General features: G+C 31.2%; 3 protein-coding genes across 5 annotated transcripts; all 3 read right to left on the bottom strand.

Moving 5' to 3' along the window:
* Positions 1–1,688: 1,688 nt before the first annotated feature.
* Positions 1,689–4,708, bottom strand: Bma-plrg-1 (Pre-mRNA splicing protein prp5, putative; the record flags this gene model as incomplete). Its single annotated transcript, XM_001897156.2, has 10 exons — positions 1,689–1,748; positions 1,978–2,171; positions 2,372–2,546; positions 2,797–2,973; positions 3,103–3,234; positions 3,381–3,500; positions 3,653–3,746; positions 3,834–3,959; positions 4,041–4,226; positions 4,518–4,708. The coding sequence occupies 10 exons, from the start codon at positions 4,706–4,708 to the stop codon at positions 1,689–1,691; spliced, it is 1,455 nt and encodes a 484-aa protein (XP_001897191.1).
* Positions 4,709–5,189: 481 nt separating this feature from the next.
* On the bottom strand, positions 5,190–11,311 carry Bma-mog-4 (pre-mRNA splicing factor ATP-dependent RNA helicase, putative; the record flags this gene model as incomplete). 2 transcript variants are annotated; one of them, XM_043078802.1, is made up of 19 exons in its annotated part: positions 5,190–5,324; positions 5,511–5,720; positions 6,144–6,240; positions 6,332–6,523; positions 6,735–6,970; positions 7,115–7,228; positions 7,380–7,520; positions 7,605–7,736; positions 7,942–8,099; positions 8,180–8,355; positions 8,456–8,571; positions 8,735–8,845; positions 9,113–9,295; positions 9,434–9,529; positions 9,613–9,853; positions 10,029–10,178; positions 10,247–10,440; positions 10,716–10,849; positions 11,098–11,311. In XM_043078802.1, the coding sequence occupies 19 exons, from the start codon at positions 11,309–11,311 to the stop codon at positions 5,190–5,192; spliced, it is 3,030 nt and encodes a 1,009-aa protein (XP_042934736.1). The 2 variants fall into 2 exon arrangements, with proteins under 2 accessions (XP_042934736.1, XP_001897192.1); XM_001897157.1 differs by having other exon boundaries at positions 9,434–9,520.
* Positions 11,312–14,391: 3,080 nt separating this feature from the next.
* Positions 14,392–18,502, bottom strand: Bm3021 (the record flags this gene model as incomplete). Of its 2 annotated transcripts, XM_001897158.1 has the most annotated exons (9): positions 14,392–14,772; positions 15,009–15,091; positions 15,541–15,745; positions 15,863–16,016; positions 16,401–16,564; positions 16,695–16,781; positions 16,870–16,980; positions 17,618–17,799; positions 18,280–18,502. In XM_001897158.1, the coding sequence occupies 9 exons, from the start codon at positions 18,500–18,502 to the stop codon at positions 14,392–14,394; spliced, it is 1,590 nt and encodes a 529-aa protein (XP_001897193.1). The 2 variants fall into 2 exon arrangements, with proteins under 2 accessions (XP_001897193.1, XP_042934735.1); XM_043078801.1 differs by lacking the exon at positions 18,280–18,502 and having other exon boundaries at positions 17,618–17,683.
* Between the last annotated feature and the right edge of the window lie 1,519 nt (positions 18,503–20,021).

Genomic DNA, 20,021 nt, shown 5'->3' with positions numbered 1-20,021 from the left:
AAGAGGACAGAAGGGAGAGGATGGGAGAGAGGAGAAAAAGGGAGAAAGAGGTAAGGAGGGAAGGAGAGGGCAGAAGGAAGGAAAGAGGAAAAGAGGAGGTAGAGAGAGAAGAGGAGGGAGAAAGGGGAAAGGAGGAGGAGAGGGGAACGGAAAACTGAGCTCACCGTTCTCCAAGGGAGCATGTTTGCAATACTGGCAGCAAACAATGAACGGTATCAAGAACTGATGAGATCAAAGATCTAGAATTTTCTATGACTTACTTCCCGCTAGATCACAACGAGAAATAAACCTTTTCACACCATTAGTGTGATAGCACAAAATTTTCCGGAACAAAATAGCGAAGATTGAAATAGCTGAATTCCACTAGTGGCCAAAATATCCTAGTTGATATGCAATCGATTGAATTATCAAATTTCATATCGGATATTAGTGTTGCAAGCTACTAAAATTTCCAATGATTTAATTCTGGCAATGATTACCAATTGTCGATTACCGATTAATTCATCTCTTGAAGTCTGCTGGATTAATTTTTCGTAAAAAGGATAGAGAATAGGCTACGAATTTTTCTATAGAATAATTTAATGATTAATGGTTGATATTTCAATTCCAGAAATTCGACTTATTCTAGAAGAATAATTCGTTTTATCGCATGGAGAGCATATTTTTATGCTTTATAACGAATATTTTTTTTTATGTATTCAAAAAATGATCTTTATTAAGGAAGTTTTTATTTTATTTCTTCATTTGCTATTAGTAAAATAGGTTTCGGTGAAATTGCTGAAGTAATGAGCTGATAAACATTCAATTGCTGATAAATATTATAATGTTTTTGATTATAATTGTCAGAGAAATGAATGCTGATTGATGCCTTTTGTTATTTTTCAATTCCTTTTCAACCCTTTGCTCATTATCATTTCATCACACAACCCTTTGTTTGTTGGTCTTGTTACTTTTCTATTTCATCTACTCTTTAAGTTTTATTACTTAATTTCAGTTAACTTCTTCTGGTCAAAAAATATGCAAAATATTGTACATTTCTATACTATCCTAAGCATAATCTTACCACAATGATGTTGCTTTAATTCTGATAATAGCTGGCAGCAATTACCACTGCTAACTTGTGATATATGACGTTAAAAATTCTGAAAATATTTTGAAGGTACAAGTGATTCACTAAGTGAGATGTCTTATGAAAATATGGAACATGTATGGTAACGTCTCTACAAAGTAGGCATCTATGCGAAAGCAATAACTAAGATCTTTTTTTTAAGAACTCGAATGATCAGCAAAACATCCAAGCCACTTTCTATAACAAATATTACAAACTTGCATGTAATGCAAACCTTTTCCTCTACCAAATTACTTCATAAATGGAAACTTTGGAAATGGAAAACTTCGTGTCTCAAACTCCAATTTCTTGCAGAATGCACGAGAACGTAAAATACTGTTTGCCAATAAAATTAAAAAACCAATGAAGGAAGCAGGAAGAGAACGTAAAATGAGATAAAATCAAAAAACAAAAAGAAAAAATTGCAGTACTGTTTTTTTTTCTTTTTCGAAAACAGGGAAATTTTTGCTGAGATGCAAAATTATGAGAGAAACATTAAATGAACAAAAAGATCAAAAAATCAACGAAGTACAAGAAATAAATCAGTCATAAGATTTAATGGTTCAGTATATAGCAAATTCTAGTAGGCTTTTCGCCGCAAAATTTCTGGTCTCCAGAGGATCGGATGCGTGTCTTCGGTCTGCAAATAAATTTCTTAGTGAAAAAATTTAATCAATTAACAGCCAATTTATTTTTTTTCCGCTTTTGTACTGAAAAGAGAATGATGGCAGAGCTATCGATTATGTTTTTTTGTGACAAAAAACTCGCATTCTTCAGTTATTACAAGGAGCAATCGGATTCATTAGATTAAGAATAAAAATAAGAAATATAAGAAATAAGAAAAAAAATAAGAATAAAAGAAAACAAACCGCATTCTCATCTTCTTTGTACATTTTGATTGTCTTATCAGCTTCTGCAGTAATTAATCGGGAACCTGATTGGTCGTATGTAACTGCGAATATTCCAGCTTCTGAATCTATTGAACCTGGCTGAGCTTTAGTCTGTTCACGCTGGAAGCAAAAACCACTCTTCCAATCCCAAAAATTCAGAGAACCATTATCACCTGGAAATCACGACATTATATATTATCATTTAGAATTAGTACTTCGTTAAACTCGAATTTTTCTCTTTAGAATTCATATTGTAAAAACCCTATCAAAATAATAATCAATGAATAAGCTTTATCTTCTATTCAATGTAAATGCAGCGGAAGGAATATCAAAGAAAAAATTACTTCGTATTGTCTTAGACATCAAAAATTACCTCCAGAAATAAGAACACCATCTTCATTACATGCAAGTGAATTAATGATTGCATTATGCCCTGATAAATTTTGGATGAATATTCCTTCCGGACACTTCCATTCTTTTATATTGTCAGCACTTCCCGATGCAAACATGAAGAGTGACGGATGCAATGTTAACGCTCGGATACTTTTCTGAAAAAAATTCATCTCTCAGTATACTAGCAGCGCTTCATTTTGAAATCTACAAAAATAAACTTTATCTGCTCATGGAACTAAATGAGAGGTCTTTGGCATTAGTGCGACAGACCAAGTACTGGGTTTTGTAAGATATATATTGTGTTGGTCTTACAAAAAGAATCCTGCTAAAGTCATTTTTACTTTTTAAACCATCCGCAACTAGTAGAAATTAAATCAACTATTAAAAATTAGTGCGAAAAACAACCTTATGATGTGTTAAAGTACATATACTTCGTCCAGCAGCAAGATCCCAAAGGCGGATTGTGGAATCATGACTACCTGTGATAACCTGAGGATCAACTTCCTGTGAAATAACTGTTGCAACTGTGTTTGTATGCCCACTCAAACAATGGACTTGAGCTTTAGTTCGCATATCCCAAACCTAAATCTGGCAAATTAGAAAATATATAAAAATCTTCACCATTTATTTATGAAAAAGTATTGCAACCCATAATGAAGAATAGACACAGTCTCAGCATTTTATTTTAGATCGTATCCTCAAAATTTTTACTCGTGCAGTAGCATCCCGAGCACAGGTAATTAAAATATCAATTGTCGGATGAATAGTAAGATCCTGAACAGCACTCAGATGTCCATGGTAATGGCGGATGACTTTGTTGTACTCGAGATCCCAACATTTTACCTGAAAATCGCGGTAGGTAATTCTTGTTCATGAATATCAGGAATATCTACTAGGGTTACATTTATCTGTCGACAATAAAATTAAAACATTCTTTATAAGTCAAGGCGAATAAACAGTCTAATTTAGAACAAATAAATTCAGTTCACCTGCTTATCTTCACCACCCGTGAAAAGGAATGGATGTCTTCGTGAAACTTTACAGCACCTGACGGCGCTTACGTGTCCTGTTAATGATAATCGCAATTTTCCGCTTGCGAGATCCCAAATCTATAAGAAATAGAGAGATAACAACAGCAACCGTTTAACAAAAGCGACCGATTATTTATATCTTCCATTGTAAAATTAAGTCTATGTTTCAGTTCACAACGAACAATCTGTGCAGAAACTTAGGGCACTATAGGAGCAAAATTATTACAAACCTTTACAATTCGGTCTGCACCACCTGTCGCAAACCATTCATTACCCGGTTCAACATCCACACATCTCACCCAACCTGTATGGCCCGAAATCACCCTGAAATGAATAATAAAACTATTACACTGTTGGCATTGACGGTAGGAAATATCAAATTCAAAGTAATGCTTCTACTTATACGGATACCTGTATAGTTTCCATGGTGCGTGCCATTTAGGTTTGATCATGACAGGAGCTCGAGCAGGTAACACTGCACGCATCGTGTTATCGTCTGATCGACTGGATGTTGTTAAATCAGAACTGTCTTTTTCACTGAAAGCATTTCCTGCTATGTAAAAATAAAATCACAGCAGAACTGCAGATAAAAAACTTTAGATATCGAAAAGCACTGACTTTGTGGCTTCTATTGCACCAGTAGTTATAGCAAGTGTCCTTGAGACTTCACCCGAACTACCTACAACACTTGAATTAATAGGCAATTTTAGTAGTTCCTCCTCTTTCTTCCTCTTCGCTTCACTCACTTCTTCCATAACACTTCCATATTCTGATTTTAACTTCACGGCTCGCCATAAACTATCACTGAAAGAAAGCCATATTAAAAATTCCAGTAAGAAGTATGGTGCAGTTCTACTTTTTACAGTCTCATATTGATATATTCACACTGATAGTACAATAACCAAAAATTTCTCCCATTGTTCGTCGGGATTTATAGTGAATCTTCTGAGGGATACAGACTTTTTATTTCATTGTTTAAATCCCTCATCCATTGCGCACTAACAGAATTAAGCCTCGCGGCTTAATTCTGTTAGTATAGACTGGAAGTACGCCAATCCACCATCTCGATTCCCAGCTCCCATATATAAAACTTACGCTTCGGAATTCAATTCAGGCAAAGTTCCATAGTCATGATAAAAGAGATCATGTGTCCGTTTCATCGACCTGAATACCAAATTTAACAATGCCTTTTGCTGCGGTGTTTCCGGTGCTTCAAAATGTTGTGGCGTTGTAAGTGATTCTGACAACGTTCCTTGTTCAGATCCGGGGACAGCAATTTGTTCCATTATCCTCAACAACGATTAAAAAATTAGAGCAAAATTTACCAAAAATTAAATGCATATCCTACTTAAAGCAAACGGCGACCCACGGTAATTAACCCTTACACTAATTAAGTTAAAACTTCAATAAATCCTCATTTTCATAGTATTACATTACATGTAAGAAGCACACACTTTAAAAAATGAGTTAACCACCTCACAAAAATATCTGAAATATATAAAATCGTGCCAGAACAACAAAATACTAATGATGAGGAATTTTTTAATGCTTTTATGCAAGATTTACGTACAAACAATAACAAAAAATGGAAACAACCTTTTGTGGAAATTAGTAATTAATTTTTCCAGCAGCAGAAAATCCTTACTTAACATTACAATTAAGGATATTTTGACCATTATCCGCAACCCATTATCAGTCATATCAAGTTTTGAAAATGGCACGCAAATTTCCAGAGTTTTCAAAACATGAGCAAAAAACTCCTTAAGATCACAATGATGACAATTCAATTGCAGCTTTTCCTTTTTGTTTCGGCATTTTTCGGTTCGTCGAATCTTCTAGTTCTTTGGCTCTATAATAGTGTGGTGCGACTTCGGTTAACCAACTGCTTTCGATTTCGATGACCTTAAAATCTAGTTGCTTAAAAAAAATCAAAAAAAAAAAAACTATCAAAAAATGGTCTCTTTTTTGTGCAAAAAGCATAAATTACTTTTTATTTTTCATTAGTGATAGTGCAACAAACATCTATGGTCTTAAATCTCGATTCGAAGCATTAATTTTCTGAAAGCCCATAAACACCTTAATCCTTACCTCGCGCATGAATTCCTTCGATGTGAACACAAGCTCGAAATAAATCATCCATCGAGGAGTTTCTTCGAACAGAGAGGAATTTGGATGAATATGAACTGTGTGCTTATGCTTAACAGTTTTATAGTGCCCGTTACTATCAAGTTTGGCGCAATTGTAGAAATATCCTGCTGTGATTGTTTTTCGAATTGCTATTGAATCATTGTTTGAAACCTTAAAATGATTATCTTAATCCAAAATCCAATTAAATTATTGGTCATTTATATCCAGTGTCGTAAACAAGAAAAAATATTTACAGAAACGTATTTACAGTATCGTACAAAAAAATATATTATATAGATAGCAAAAGAAAAGTAAAACACGATGCAATATCACTTCTTACCAACCAGTGATTGACCTCCTACTAGGGAATTTACATAACGACAGTTATAAATATAAAATTTGGATTAAAAAAAAAGATTAAAAAAAACTGTTTATAAAATTGTATTCAGTAAGACTTCCTATTCTTTTGTATATCCGCTTCCTCGGAACCAGGTTTATATTTGTATTTATTTTTCGTTTTTTTTTATATTTAAATTTTACAAAACCAGCATGAAATCAAGCCAAGATATCCATCATAAAAGCTTAAACACAAACCTGGTCTATTTCAACTCTTTCCAATAAACCTTCAAGCTGATCACGAACATCCCGAGCTTTTTTCATCGTTCTATACTGAACAAAATTCTCCATGCACCTTTTTTTAAAAAAAATTTCAAAACAGCAATTTCGATTTGCAGTATTTGAAACAACGTTACATAAAAAAACAGAATTCTTTCAACACCTACCACTGCGATGAATAGTTGGTATCTCGCCAGCGATTATAAACATTGAGCAAAGTAAGATGATCTCCACCTGGTACCCAAAAACCTTTTCGAGCAGCATCTGCATGGATAACCAAGGCTTTAGGCCGATAAAATACTGCTGCATTACATGATAGCATTCCAGCAATAGTGATGATTTCTTCAGAACATCCATATCTTTAACAAGCTTCCATAGAACATCTCATAATTTAGTAAATGATTAATTGCAAAGTTATTGATGACAGTGAAATGAATTAGGCCAAAAGGATAATGAATGAAGGAAACAGCAATACGAAAAAAAAATTCTTGAGAAATTTTCAGCCTTCTTTTGGATAACTCAGGAATTGGAAAACTATTTTCCTTTCATTTCTTTCAGTCAATTACGTACTTTTCAGATGCGATAATCATTTTACTCATACACGGATCACATGGAAATTCAGCCATACGTCTTCCTAGTTTGGTCAGTTCACCGCGATGATTCAAAGCTCCAAGTGCATACAATTGTTCTAGCGCAATTACTAAAGTTTCTTGTGGAGGTGGATCCAGATAGTCAAAATGAACTAAATCATGGATGCCCAAACTTTTCAACATCAGTACAACATTGCCCAAATTCGTTCTTTGGATCTAAAAAAAATTATTTTAACGATGTCTTCATCTTACATTTCAAAATTATAATTATTTTTAAAGTTCATCAAATCTTAAAAGAACAAAGGTAATTCTTTCAAATTCGTTCAACAATTTAGTGGTAAAAACGGAAAACTGAATTACTTCTGGAATAGGCTGATCTTCTAATTCATTTTTATAAGCCCAAGCTGTATACAAACGGAAACACTTTCCAGGGCCAGTTCGACCAGCTCTTCCAGCACGTTGATTAGCAGCAGCCTAAAATACTGCTTTTCTCTACAAATATTTATGGCGTTTGAAATAGTATGAATAAGAAAACAGGGATAATAATAGATATGCGAAGAATATCCTTCCACATAAAGAATAAACACTAAAAATTGGAGAACCAAAAATCTAAAAGTCGACAAACTTTTGAAATAGTGACAACATGCAAATGTTCAACACCACTCCTAGCGTCAAAAGAATTCTGTTTGCTGAATCCAGGATCAATCACGTAACAAATTCCATCGATTGTCACCGAGGTTTCAGCTATATTTGTGGCCAAAACAACCTCAAATTTAAATATTTATAAGAATCAGAATTCATAAATAAAACTTTTTATATAAGCATAAAATTGACTAGAAAAAGAGCATACCTTTCGAGCATTTGGTGGAGTTGGTTCGAAAATTTTGGCTTGCAAATCGGATGGCAGATTCGCATAAATAGGCAGAACAATAAGCTCTTTAATTTTCTTCCCAAAATATTTTGTTCTCTCTAATAAAGATTCCTAGAAAACATGATTTTATAAATTTCTATCCCAAATATTAGTTCTTATTTTCAAAAACTCAAAAAGTATGAAACTGTGACTTTTGTAGAACAACAGCGCCCTATTTGATATGGTGCCGCAAGCGGAAAGGAAAACAAGATTCTATATACCAAATAATTTTGGATGTCTGAGTATCAGAAACTAGGATTTATCGTCAAAATCGAACCATCAGTGTTTCAATTTCGTCTTGTCCAGTTAAGAAAACGAGAATATCACCCGGAAGTGGTTGTGTTAAATGAATTTGTAAAATCGAAACCATCGCTGCATCAAGATAATCAGCTTCAGGAGCTTTTGTATAATAAATATCCACTGGGAAGCGTCTGCCTAAAATCCTATTAATTCAATATAATAAAAATCCAATAATTTTGCAGTTTAGGAAGACATAAAGAAATATGTTAACTGACCAGGTATCCTAAGAATTGGAGCATCATCAAAAAATGTAGAGAATTTTTCAACATCAAGAGTTGCGGAAGAAACCAGAAGTTTGAGATCTTTACGAAACCGTGCTATATCCTTCACTAAACCAAATAAAACATCCGTATGAAGCGTTCGTTCATGGGCTTCATCAATGATAATAACACTGAAAACTGTTCACAAAAAATTTTTGGAGATAACAATGTTTAAAAGCACTCAGAGAATTTCATTTTCACATTAATGTTTATGTGAAATGCTTAACAAACCTGTAACTCGCTAGATCAGGTTCATTCAAAAATTCTCGTAGCAGCATACCATCAGTCATGTATTTGACCACTGTTCTTTCTGATGTACAATCTTCGAAACGTATTGAATAACCAACCTCAATAAGAAAACGCAATTGACCTGGCAGAACTATACAATCGATGATTCCACAAGCAAAAAAAAAAAAAAGAAAAAAATGAATTCAACTCCTATATCCATAAAGATAAAAAAATATTTACTCGAAAAAAAGACAAAAAATGATGAATACAAGATGCATTTACTTCAATTCCTAATTTCACACCCATCTCCTCAGCTACTCGCGTTGCTACACTCATGGCTGCCACTCGACGAGGTTGCGTACAGCCAACTTTCATTTTATTGACACAGAATCCCTTAACATAAATGCCGATAAAATTTTAAAACAATTATGGGTATAAACACATTCTAGTACTCTCAGATGCATATTATAGTTCAGCAACAGTGAAATAATAACCAAACTGCATCAACTACCACATAATTGCTCACATTGAAGATCTTTACCAGTAAAATAAATCGTAAAAAATAGAAAATATAGTTCTTTTTTTATTGAAAAAAAAAAAAAAAAAAAAAAAAAAAAGTAGAAAAATATATCATTCAATATTTAAAGAAAACTAACAAACCGCTTCATACAAATACTGTGGAAGCTGAGTAGTTTTTCCAGAACCTGTTTCACCCTCGATGATAAGCACCTGATGATCGTGAACTGCTTGTATGAACTCATCTCGATAAGTATAAACTGGCAGCGATTTTCGTGTCTCAGATAGCGTAATTTTCTTTTTCTGAGCAGCCGAAAACATTTTCTCCTGCACAACAGTTATAAGACACATTTAGTAAACCTTCCAAATTAAATCAAAATAAAGTCAAGGTAATCAAAAAAATTTTTGAAGAGGTTTTTTTTTCTGAGAAGTGGTTTTTTTCTAAACAAAAGGACTAGAACAAACCTCAGTGTCCGCTGTCCCCGGCATTTGAAAAGCTTGAATGAAATCAATTTTTTCATCGTCTAGAACCATTTCAAATTCATCCCGCTTCTGAAATCGCTGAAGTTCACTGAATATGTAATTTTCTGTAACCTTTTCTACGTTACATCAAAACCATTTGGCTAAATGAAAAGTAGACAGACCTTATCTTTAGCACCATACTTAGCGATAGCTGCAGCCAACCGATCATCTTCCCAACGCTTTCCATCACCCTTTGGAATTTCATCTGCATCTTCTAAGCTATCCAGCGGAACTGATTTCACTTTAGCATCCGGGACATGATAACGCTTAATTTTGAGAAAATCTGCTGCACGCTCATGCTGCCGTGCATATTCTAGGATATCTCTTCGATATTTCATATCTTTTTTTTCTCGTTCTGTCAAACTGAAATCAATTTTGTATTGGATTCAATTAAAAATTTCGATTTGTTATTCAGTCTTTTGCTACAGTCATATGCTCTTATTTTTGGACATGTTCATTCTGCCTATGTATAACGGAATTCTCAGAAACTAATTTTTTTTTTTTTCTTTTCAGTAAGGTTATTAAAAATAAAACATACCGTTCATTCGCAAAAAAATGTTCATCATCTTCAACAATTTTTTCAAGTTCGTCGAGCTTGTCATCCTTTCGCTTCGATAAATACTGTTTCCGGCTTTCTTCACGCAACTGTGAAACGATCTTAGTGCGATCTTTTGTTTCCAACTTTAGCCTAAACAGCCTTTCTTTTGATTCAAAAATTAAAAATTTGCTTTAGAGAATTAAAATCTAAAAAGCAACCTCTTCGCGGCTTCTTCCTCAGCTTTTTTTTCTGACTTTGTGACTATATTTCGAGTTTTTTCCTTGTCTCGTTGTCTTATTCTTGCCGCTAATTCATCACGCTCTCTCAAATCTTGCTCTTCCTCAGCATTTATCCGATCCATCTCATCACTTGCGCTTTCTTTCATGGGAATTATGCTTTTGCGTTTCTTTTTCTGCAATCATGACAATCAATTATCACTATTGTAAAAAAATAAAATATCAAAAAATTTCTACAATCAATCTTATAAGCTCCTCCATAAAATCGAAGACAGTATCGAGTTGGAAAATTCACTAGACTTCCGAGACCAAAACTGTAAATCAGCGCATCTTGCATACGAACATGAACTCACGATGAGCAGCATGTTTATGAGTTCTCCAATGGAAATTTCTAATCATAACTTTCTAACTACTTCATAGCAGCTACAAATGATCCACAGAATTAAACTACCTTTTCACGTTTTCTAGTTGATACATCGTCTTCATCATCAGATTCTATTGTCTTTAGATCTCGATTTAGACGCATGATTTCTTTCGCACGTAATTCAGCTGCTGAGGGTTGTATAACTTTTTCTCTTTTGGCAGCTAAAAAACACAACGAAACTGACATATTACCCTTATTTAGCAATATATTTTACATCTATATTTTCCATCACTCCAAAGCAAATTGTTCATCCAACCCATAAAATATTCTGCAGTGAATCTAAGTTTATGTGGAAAATGTTAACTAGTCAAGAGATAATAAAGGAATGAATATGTAAAAACATAAACATGCGTTTAAATAATCATTTAAATTTAAGTCAGCCTGATAAAAAGACTCAAATCAGACTAACCTGCATGTGGTACTCGTGCAATCAACTCACTGATAAATTTCCTCACAGCTGGCGTATCTTCCATTGTATCCGTACTTCGCAAACGCCCTAATAAATCTTCAGCATCTATTGACTTTCGTGCCAGTGCTAAGATATATTGCACAGCAGTACGATCACTGCAACCCACCAGCGTATACAATTCATCATTTACCCATTGCTCCAAGAAATCAGCCATTTGTTGACTAACAATTAACACGAATCATCAAATATTTCGGTAAAGTCCTGAAGAATAATATAATATCTATGCAAATGTAGACGTAACAAAAATCACTTTAAAAAAAAAATACAAATAACTGCAATTAAATATTCGAAGAAATACACTTATTAAAATCAAATCATTAATTTATAATGATGTATAACAAGTTTAACTGCAACTAATTAAGAACAATTAATCAAGTTAGCATGCATAAATGAAACAGTAAATCGAACCAACGAAAATCATCGTATCACAAATACCAACCAAGCTTGAAATGAAAATTTTATATTCCTTGATAGCTAAAGCTACAAAAAATTAATATTTTGCATAAAGTGTTCATCAATGGGAGTTTATTTTTTCATATTTAGATAACTAATTTTCATTGACTATTTGACTGTTTAATTGTTAGCTGACAATTGATAGATGGGGAATGATTGTTAATTATTACAATCTACCAAAATTCTTTTACTATTTAATTTTTGCAATTAATTGTGTTTAACCGTTTAGAAAAATTTTATGTACATTAAATTTACTATGCATAATCTTTTTTTCAGTGGTTGTGGATCATATTATCATTATCACATTTAAATTAAAAATTTTTTAAAAACATCCTTAATGTTAAGTTTTCTAATATTACTGATCAATAAATTTGATAATTATTTGTAAGAATAATGAATGTTTAAAATTTGATATGATAAACATTTTATTAATATGATATGAAAGTTTATTTTGAATTGCATCAAATTAGTTTCGAATGCGAAATGCTGTTAATTGCTGATTTCTTTATAATTCTGTTGTATGAAGTTGTTTGCTTGTTTGTTTTTAATTAAATTTGAAAAATTTTCTTCGTAACTATGCTTGGCTGTATTAAAATAGCTGTATTAATTTATCAAACAATGAAAATCTTTAAGAATTAATTTCCCTTTTCTTGTCTATTTAAAAAGAAAAAATTCAATGAATCAAATGATGATAAATTTTAAATTTTTTCCTAAAAAACTCACATTAGATATTGCATTGTATGATTAATTTTAATATTTTAACATATAGAAAAGATTGATATCAATAATTTAAGATAATCTACTTATTATTATGTTGATTTGCTTAAAATTATTACGCAATTTTAACAATTTATACATAAATTTGTTGTAGCAAGTAATGAAATGATTAATTACTGCAGTATATGTAATGAAAGGGTTAATTACTATAATATACTGCGATAGTTTTGAAGAACTTTATTTTTTTTTTTGTCGGAATATTTAAAACACATTTTCCAGCAAAAATTTTGGATAATATTTTTTTTTTTTTTTTTTAATGAAACAAAAATTCGAAATAACGAAAAAATATTTTGCTTAAAATACATTATCCTTAAAAAGCGAAGAAAAAAATATGAAATAATAGGAAGCAATATTTTATGTAATTCATCAAAAATGTTCAGAAGGCAAGAATTTTTCTATTAAAAATTAGACTGTTATAAATGAAATGTTTGATAATTGTAGTAATTAAAAAAAAAATTTGTTAAAAACATATGTAAATCCCTTAATAAACATGTAAATTGTACCGAAAACCAGCAGAAATTATTAAACACAGATGATTTGAAATAAAAAAATTTGGATTTGATAAAATATTCAAGATTATCACCGAATAAAACCACTACTTCATTACTATTTTACAAAAATGACTCCTGAAACGAATGGGAGACAGTTCGAGCTTAAATTAAAATCATCCCATAATCAAATTGTTTTTTTTTTTTTGGAATTCTTTTCATCTCAATATTCATGTATTCAAATTCTAAAAAAATTGCATACTGCTCATTTGCATCTATCAGTGAGGTTCCATTAAATAACATTTCAATATAGCAAATGCTGAAAAAAGAGAAAATTAATGTCACAAAATGAATTACCGTATTTTTCGGACAATTATTTTAGCGATCTTCCCACACATCTATAAACTCTCGATTCAACATCAATATCAGCAATGCTCTTTAGAAAATCTGTATTTATTTTGTTTGCGCAACGAACGATGAATACTTGAAAGGTCTTAAAACTTTAAAGTTATACCCTTTATCATTCGCAATAAATAAATAATATAAAAACACAGTCATTATGCGAATTTCGAGGAGACCAAGGTAAAACCGATAGAAATTGATACTTTCAAAATTTAGAGACGACATTCTAACGACATAAAATAACACAGCAAAATTATTGACCAGTAGGTCTCCCTCACAAAATTTACATGGTATAAAATCCTCACTAATGAAAAAAAAATTAGGAAATTAAACGAGGTGAATCCACAAGATTATAATAATTATTATGGAATAAACTGAAGTGAATGATCAAAAAAAGAAAATTGGAAAATGCATCTACAAAGGGAAATAATCCTACGCATACAATAGGCATGATACAACTTTCAGAAATCAAACCTGAAAAATCGAGTGATACAGAAATACTGAATGCTATTGCATATTGACTGAGTGGTTGAACCGTTTATCATATCGCATTCAAAAGAAGTAGGGTGGATAAACATGTGAATCTTTTCTAACAAATCGAGATGTACATTCACCAAGTGCAAGCTTACTGAGGCTACAAAATATCACTGGACAACTAATAATCTTACTATTTTCTAATATAGAAATCAATTACTACGATTTGAGATACCTTCAAAGCTCTACTAATATACGGTGTATAAATAATATAAGGTGGAAGAGTGACGGGCACTATGTTGCTGTTATCGATTTTAGGCGCTAAGTTAATCACATAGGAAGTATGATTAGTAGAAAAGTTTTCAAAAAGATCATTCTTGAAGATACCTAGCTATCTGATCATAACTACTAGACATATATATATATATATATATATATATATGGAGAGATAGAGAATAGTATGAGTGCAGTAACACCAAAAAACTGAATACGTAAAAAATTAAGAAATTGCGTAAACTGCTGCAACCATTCCTAAACAAAACAAGTTATCCTAAATCCTAAAATATTTGAGTTTGGAAATACAAAACTCCTAACTCCTAAATTTGCTGATGAACTGAATTTAGTACACGCTTTAAAATCTTTATGATGAAGCGTCTTCAAAAGCATCAGTTGCACTATCGATATGTTGAATATTGCCATGCCATTTTGTCAAGTCGTGTACACCATCCTCTATAGATGCTGTTTTGACTACTTCAGATAAATTACCATCCGGCGGGACCGAAAAGTCGGTTAATTCATTCTTTGGTCTTGATGATGCTTCATTAACCTGATCTTGACGAAACGAAACCGATACATTATCAGAATTTGCCAAACCATTTGATATGGAATGATGCTGCGGCGAATCCTGGCATGTAGCTTCATCAGTAGCAGGAAAAATTGGAGAATTCGGTGCTGCATTTGTAACTGATTCTTCATTGATTGGGCCCAATTCGATATCACCTGCATTTCCATCACTATTCTCCTAGAGCAGTTCTTCTTTTAACTTTACTATCTTCACAATGAAATAGTTGCTATGCATGTGTTATGTATTTTTTACCCCCATAAATATGATACTAATGTAAGTTCCAGGACACCTCAACAATCTATCTGGAATCAAGGACTTTCATGCGTTTTCAGGATAAATTTATTGGAATGATGCACACTAATCGTTGTGTAAAGTTTATTGATACAAATATTACTGGAAAAAAAATCACTCACTGATCTTCTATAATGTCCGAGTTGGCGCTTTAATTTACGCTGTTCTACTTTCACGGCAATCTTCTTCTTGAAATTTTCAACACCTGTATTTGCAGTAATTATAATTAAGCCATAACTTCAAAAAAAAAGCAGACAAAATATATAATTTGGTCGCAAAATATGCGAAAACAAGCTTTATAGAAGAGCAATAAATTCACATTAATAGATCCAAATATGTATGACAGAATCAAAACGTCCTGTTTATAGTGAAATGTGTTGCTTCCTCACATGAAATATATCGCTGGGATGATGAGATTCGAAAAAATTCTGATTAATTGAGGATGATAAAAAAAAACTCATAGAGAAGCAAACGATATCCATGATACGTAAAAAGAATGGTGACAGAACACCGATGACATGAATTACTTATAATCCAATGAAGGTCCAAAGAAACGACTAGATAAAAAAAGTTATCACCTGCAGAATAGCAGAAATCAATTCAATAACTTAGAACTTAGAAGCGAACGAAACATAACTAGAAGAATTAACTTACTGTCAGAGAAATTAAATCCTTTTATATTATCATCTATAACAGGTGAGATGTCCTCGGGCATTTTCTTTAGTCGCAAGGAAGCATTTGTTACGACTTCATTTCGTTTATGATTATCCAATTTTCCAGGACGCACCCACTGGGCTGTCAGTTCTTCATTTTTATGAAAGTTACTTTCAAGCAGGGTCTCACTAATACTATTCGTTACCTGTAATAAAATAAATAAAACTTATTCAAGTGGTATTAAAAAATGAGTAAAAGAAATACGGTTACTCAACGGTTTGACCATAGTCAGCGTAGAATTTAAAGAAATAATGAAACATACCAAAATGACATCTGCATAGAATTCATACAAAGCTCTTTGATGTACAGCGTCTACAGCCTGAACAGCTAATTCTGGCGTACCATTGAATAATGCAAAGTATAAACCATTCAAAGATTCTAACAGATATTGAGACGAGATTCGTAATCTTGGTTTTCTGCAACCACTTTTTTTACTTTTTTAGATTAGAAGAAGCCATTCTCTATTTACAACCATATAGATATTAATATAGAAGTTTTCAAATTTATCAAACACAACTGCAAACTAACAATTATGCAAGATTATTTTTGCTTTTCACGTTAAAGCCATGGCAAGTATCCGAATGAACAAGGTATTATTACTATCAAAATGACGATAGAAAGATGTGGAAATCGTAGGTATATATGAGGAATTATAACTGCATATTGTCAACGTACTAACAAGCAAAAAATATACTAAAGATCAGGTTTATTCTAAAATCTTAGAAATGTATTAAATGAAACTTAGAATAAAACAAAAAAAAAAAGGTAAAAATAGTGTACAATCAACAATTCCAACATACTTTGAAAAGTCATCAAATTCTTTATGATGAAAACTGCTGCCAAAAACTCGTGACACTAAAGCAGTCTCGCGAAAAGAAAATCCACTTTGACAAAGAGCTATAGTGCTCAAACATATACCCTGACATATCACATCACGCGATAACCTACAGAGACACCCGTTCACCTGAAAAAAAAAAAAAATGAAAATAATTTGTGAGGTGTATAATAGGTAAAGATGTTATTTACTTTCTATTCAAAAATCTACCACTTATATTTTAAATTACCATTTACAAGTAACGACCACAAAAACTTACGGATTTTAATAGACGAGTCAATACTGTTTGTCTATTCTGCGGAAAAATCCTATCTACCGACTTGTAAGGACCAATCCGTACAGTTTTCTGCAAATTAAATAATGTAAAGAAGAAAAAAAAAAACATAAGTTTCCAAAATTTTAAGAAGGATATATATAGAATTGCAAATTCTAACTGTTGCTTGTACAAATGCAGGTGCTCCGGATTTTAAGGCAATATCTGAAGCAAGGCTGAGCTTTTTTGGATCATGGTATACACTCGGAAAACGTATGGATGGTATTCGGACCTTAAAAATATATAGATTGAATCAAAAACGGATTAGATGTTAAGGAGAAGAGAAAAAATAAAAATATTAAAGCATGAACTTATTAGAGACACACTTCGAGAAAAATTTTGATGTTAAATGGCATTATGAACTCGTTTAACAAATAGTAATCAGGAAAAACATTGTTTCATTTTGTTTTAACTCATCTAATGCGTAATATCTATAGTGTTTTGAATATCCTTATTTGAATATATAACTCTTTAATAATACAACAAAGAAGATTTAGGAAGTCTTCTTCACCACAAGTTACATTTTTGCAGTAATATAGTTAAGTTACAGTTCACCCATATAGCAAAATTATTAAGAAAATGATAGAAATTAATGTACACCAAACTTAACTATTAAATCCAATCCAAAGTGATTCGTTAAACTGAGCTAATCACCCTAGTTCAAAGTGAATAGTTAAATTAGGCTTGTTGGTAGCATGCAGATCCTCAAAAGTTTTTTCCCTCAAATATTGACCAACGTCAATAAAACTTTCCTAGTCACATCGAAATAAAGGTATATAATCAAATGTTTTAACACAATAGAACTTCAAATGTAGAAAGCAAACACCAAAGAAGCAATAAATTTGACTTTAGTTCACAAAAATACTTACTTCCTCTACTTTTTTTGTTACTGATTCAGATAGAATACCACCAGCAAGTATTTCTTCATTAAACATAGCGAGAAAGAACGTTTCAAATATGGAAACTGATTTCTTTTGACGCTTAGCTAGTGCCAAAAGATAGATATGAATTAATGATGGAATGCATTGCAATACGAAATAACGTAATATACCTGAAGAAGGTTATCCGAGAAAATCTGAAATATTACCTTTTCCTTCATGAATTATTTCACTGTCTACAAAAAATGAAAGGTATTTTATGTAAAAAACGGTAATGTTTAAAATTATATCACACTTACATGCTTTATGCAAATGCATCTCTTTAGTTTAGTGAAGCAGTTGTTTAGTATGCTGATAATGAAAATTTACAATTGCATGATAAAAAAGGATATAAAAAATAATTGATATTTGACTATTTACATCTACCGATACTACTAAGAATGTCAAATCACAATCGTAAATATTTTATAACGTAAATATTTTCTTAGTAATTATTCCGCAGTAGGGAAACTTAAAATGATGCCTAGCAAGTACTATTTTTTATATTTTTATTTATTTCTTCATAAAAAAAAAAAAAAAAAAAAGAAATATAATCAACAAACTGATCAAACATATTTAAGTCATATTAGTTCAAAAACATATAGTAAAAAAACCTCCACGATAATAACATGCCAGAAGTTGTGCTACAACTGGTTGAACCAAGTCAACATCAGTGTAATTACAACTGAGATAGTTGATTAAATACTGAGTTTTGCAGGTTTCACGAGTTAACTGTATTCGTTCATATTCCACATCTTTCAGTGCTCGCTTTTCTATACTATTTTTCCATCGTTCGTTTAAATCAGTGAGCCAATCTTGCAACTGCTCACTATTCATAGCAGCTAAATGGTTATTAAAATTAAAACAATGCTTCATTTGCTGTTCTTATCAATAAATAGGAGATAACAATGACAAAGCATTCAAATGATTATATCAATGCACACAAATAAGCAGCAAAAAATTTTCAAAATTATCATTCTTCTTTTTAAATAGAAAACAAAATATAATTGCTTAAATTTACAAAATAATCAAACCCGAAATATAAAATATTTTATCTGACTTTGACTGATTTGATAGAAGACACCTGAACTAGCAATTTATTCTTTTTTATATTAAATATACCGTCAACACTCTGCTATCTCTGAACCGGACCATCTATTGCTATAGCATTTCATTCATTCATTTTACTTCTACATTCTTCTCTTCAGGAAGTTCAATAAAACATCAGCCAAGGTCAAAAGTCAAGCCGCGATAGGTCAACAGAGAGAACAACCTCCTAACCAACAACTCTAAAATTTCCACCTTTTCCTTCAAATTAAATCCAAAAACATATTACAATTAACGCGGCCATAATATGAAGCAATGAAACTCATAGAGTAAGACAGTTCGCAAATTCAAACCATACAGAAAAAAAGTAATTTAATCTAATGAGAATTAAATACAGAAATGTTTTTTAATTTTAAAACTTTACATATTTGTTTTAATGTCACTTCAAAATAAGGGAATAGAAAATATATAATGATATTTAATTTAATTTAATAAAAATTAAATATAAAAAATATTTTCCAATCCCAATAATTTTACAAAATAACAATGGTACTTTGCTGCCATTCTATTAATAATATTAATCAAAATTTAAGCATAAACAACGTGCTAATAGTTCTAATCTATAAACAATTGATGAAGCAATCAATTTGCAAACATTTTGTTTGACATTATCATTACAATTATTTAACTCATTTCTTTCATTATTCACTTATTTCACTTTATTTCAGTTCAAATAATTCACTCCAACTCATTAATTCTAATTCATTAATTTAATCCGGTAATTATTTCAGCTTAAATTGTAAGCAAAAAAAGAAAAAAGAGGAATAATTTCTTTCTTTATTTTTTTGTAACATTAAAAACTGTCATAGAATTTCATTTTCTTCTTCTAAAAGAATTCTTCTTTTATTCCAACAATTTTTCATCAATTTTTTTATCTTTTAACAATTGTTGTTTGCAAGCTAAATTACGCATTTAATAAATAAATTGACTATAAAATTCTTATTTTTTATATTAAATTTTTAATTTAAAATTCGTGTTAAAATAAACAGTACTTGAAATAATTAATTTTTTTGAAATGTGGCAAATAATAATAATAATAGCCATTTACACACGAATATTCGGCTTGATTTTAAATGTATTCTAATAAAGTTGATATATCTTTTTTTTTATTGCAATTTTTTAATAAATTAGCAGTTTAATTTAGGGAAATAAAAAGAAAGTATAAAATTATAATAAAGCATAAATAAATTATAATAAAACACAAATTAAAAAAAGAATAGATGATTAAGAAAAAAGATGAAAATGATAT

Source organism: Brugia malayi, assembly GCF_000002995.4.
Source record: "Brugia malayi strain FR3 genome assembly, contig: Bm_v4_Chr2_contig_001, whole genome shotgun sequence".
NCBI lineage: Eukaryota > Metazoa > Nematoda > Chromadorea > Rhabditida > Onchocercidae > Brugia > Brugia malayi.
The sequence above is the reverse complement of the archived record's forward strand: the minus strand, read 5'-3'. Positions and strand labels throughout refer to the sequence as shown.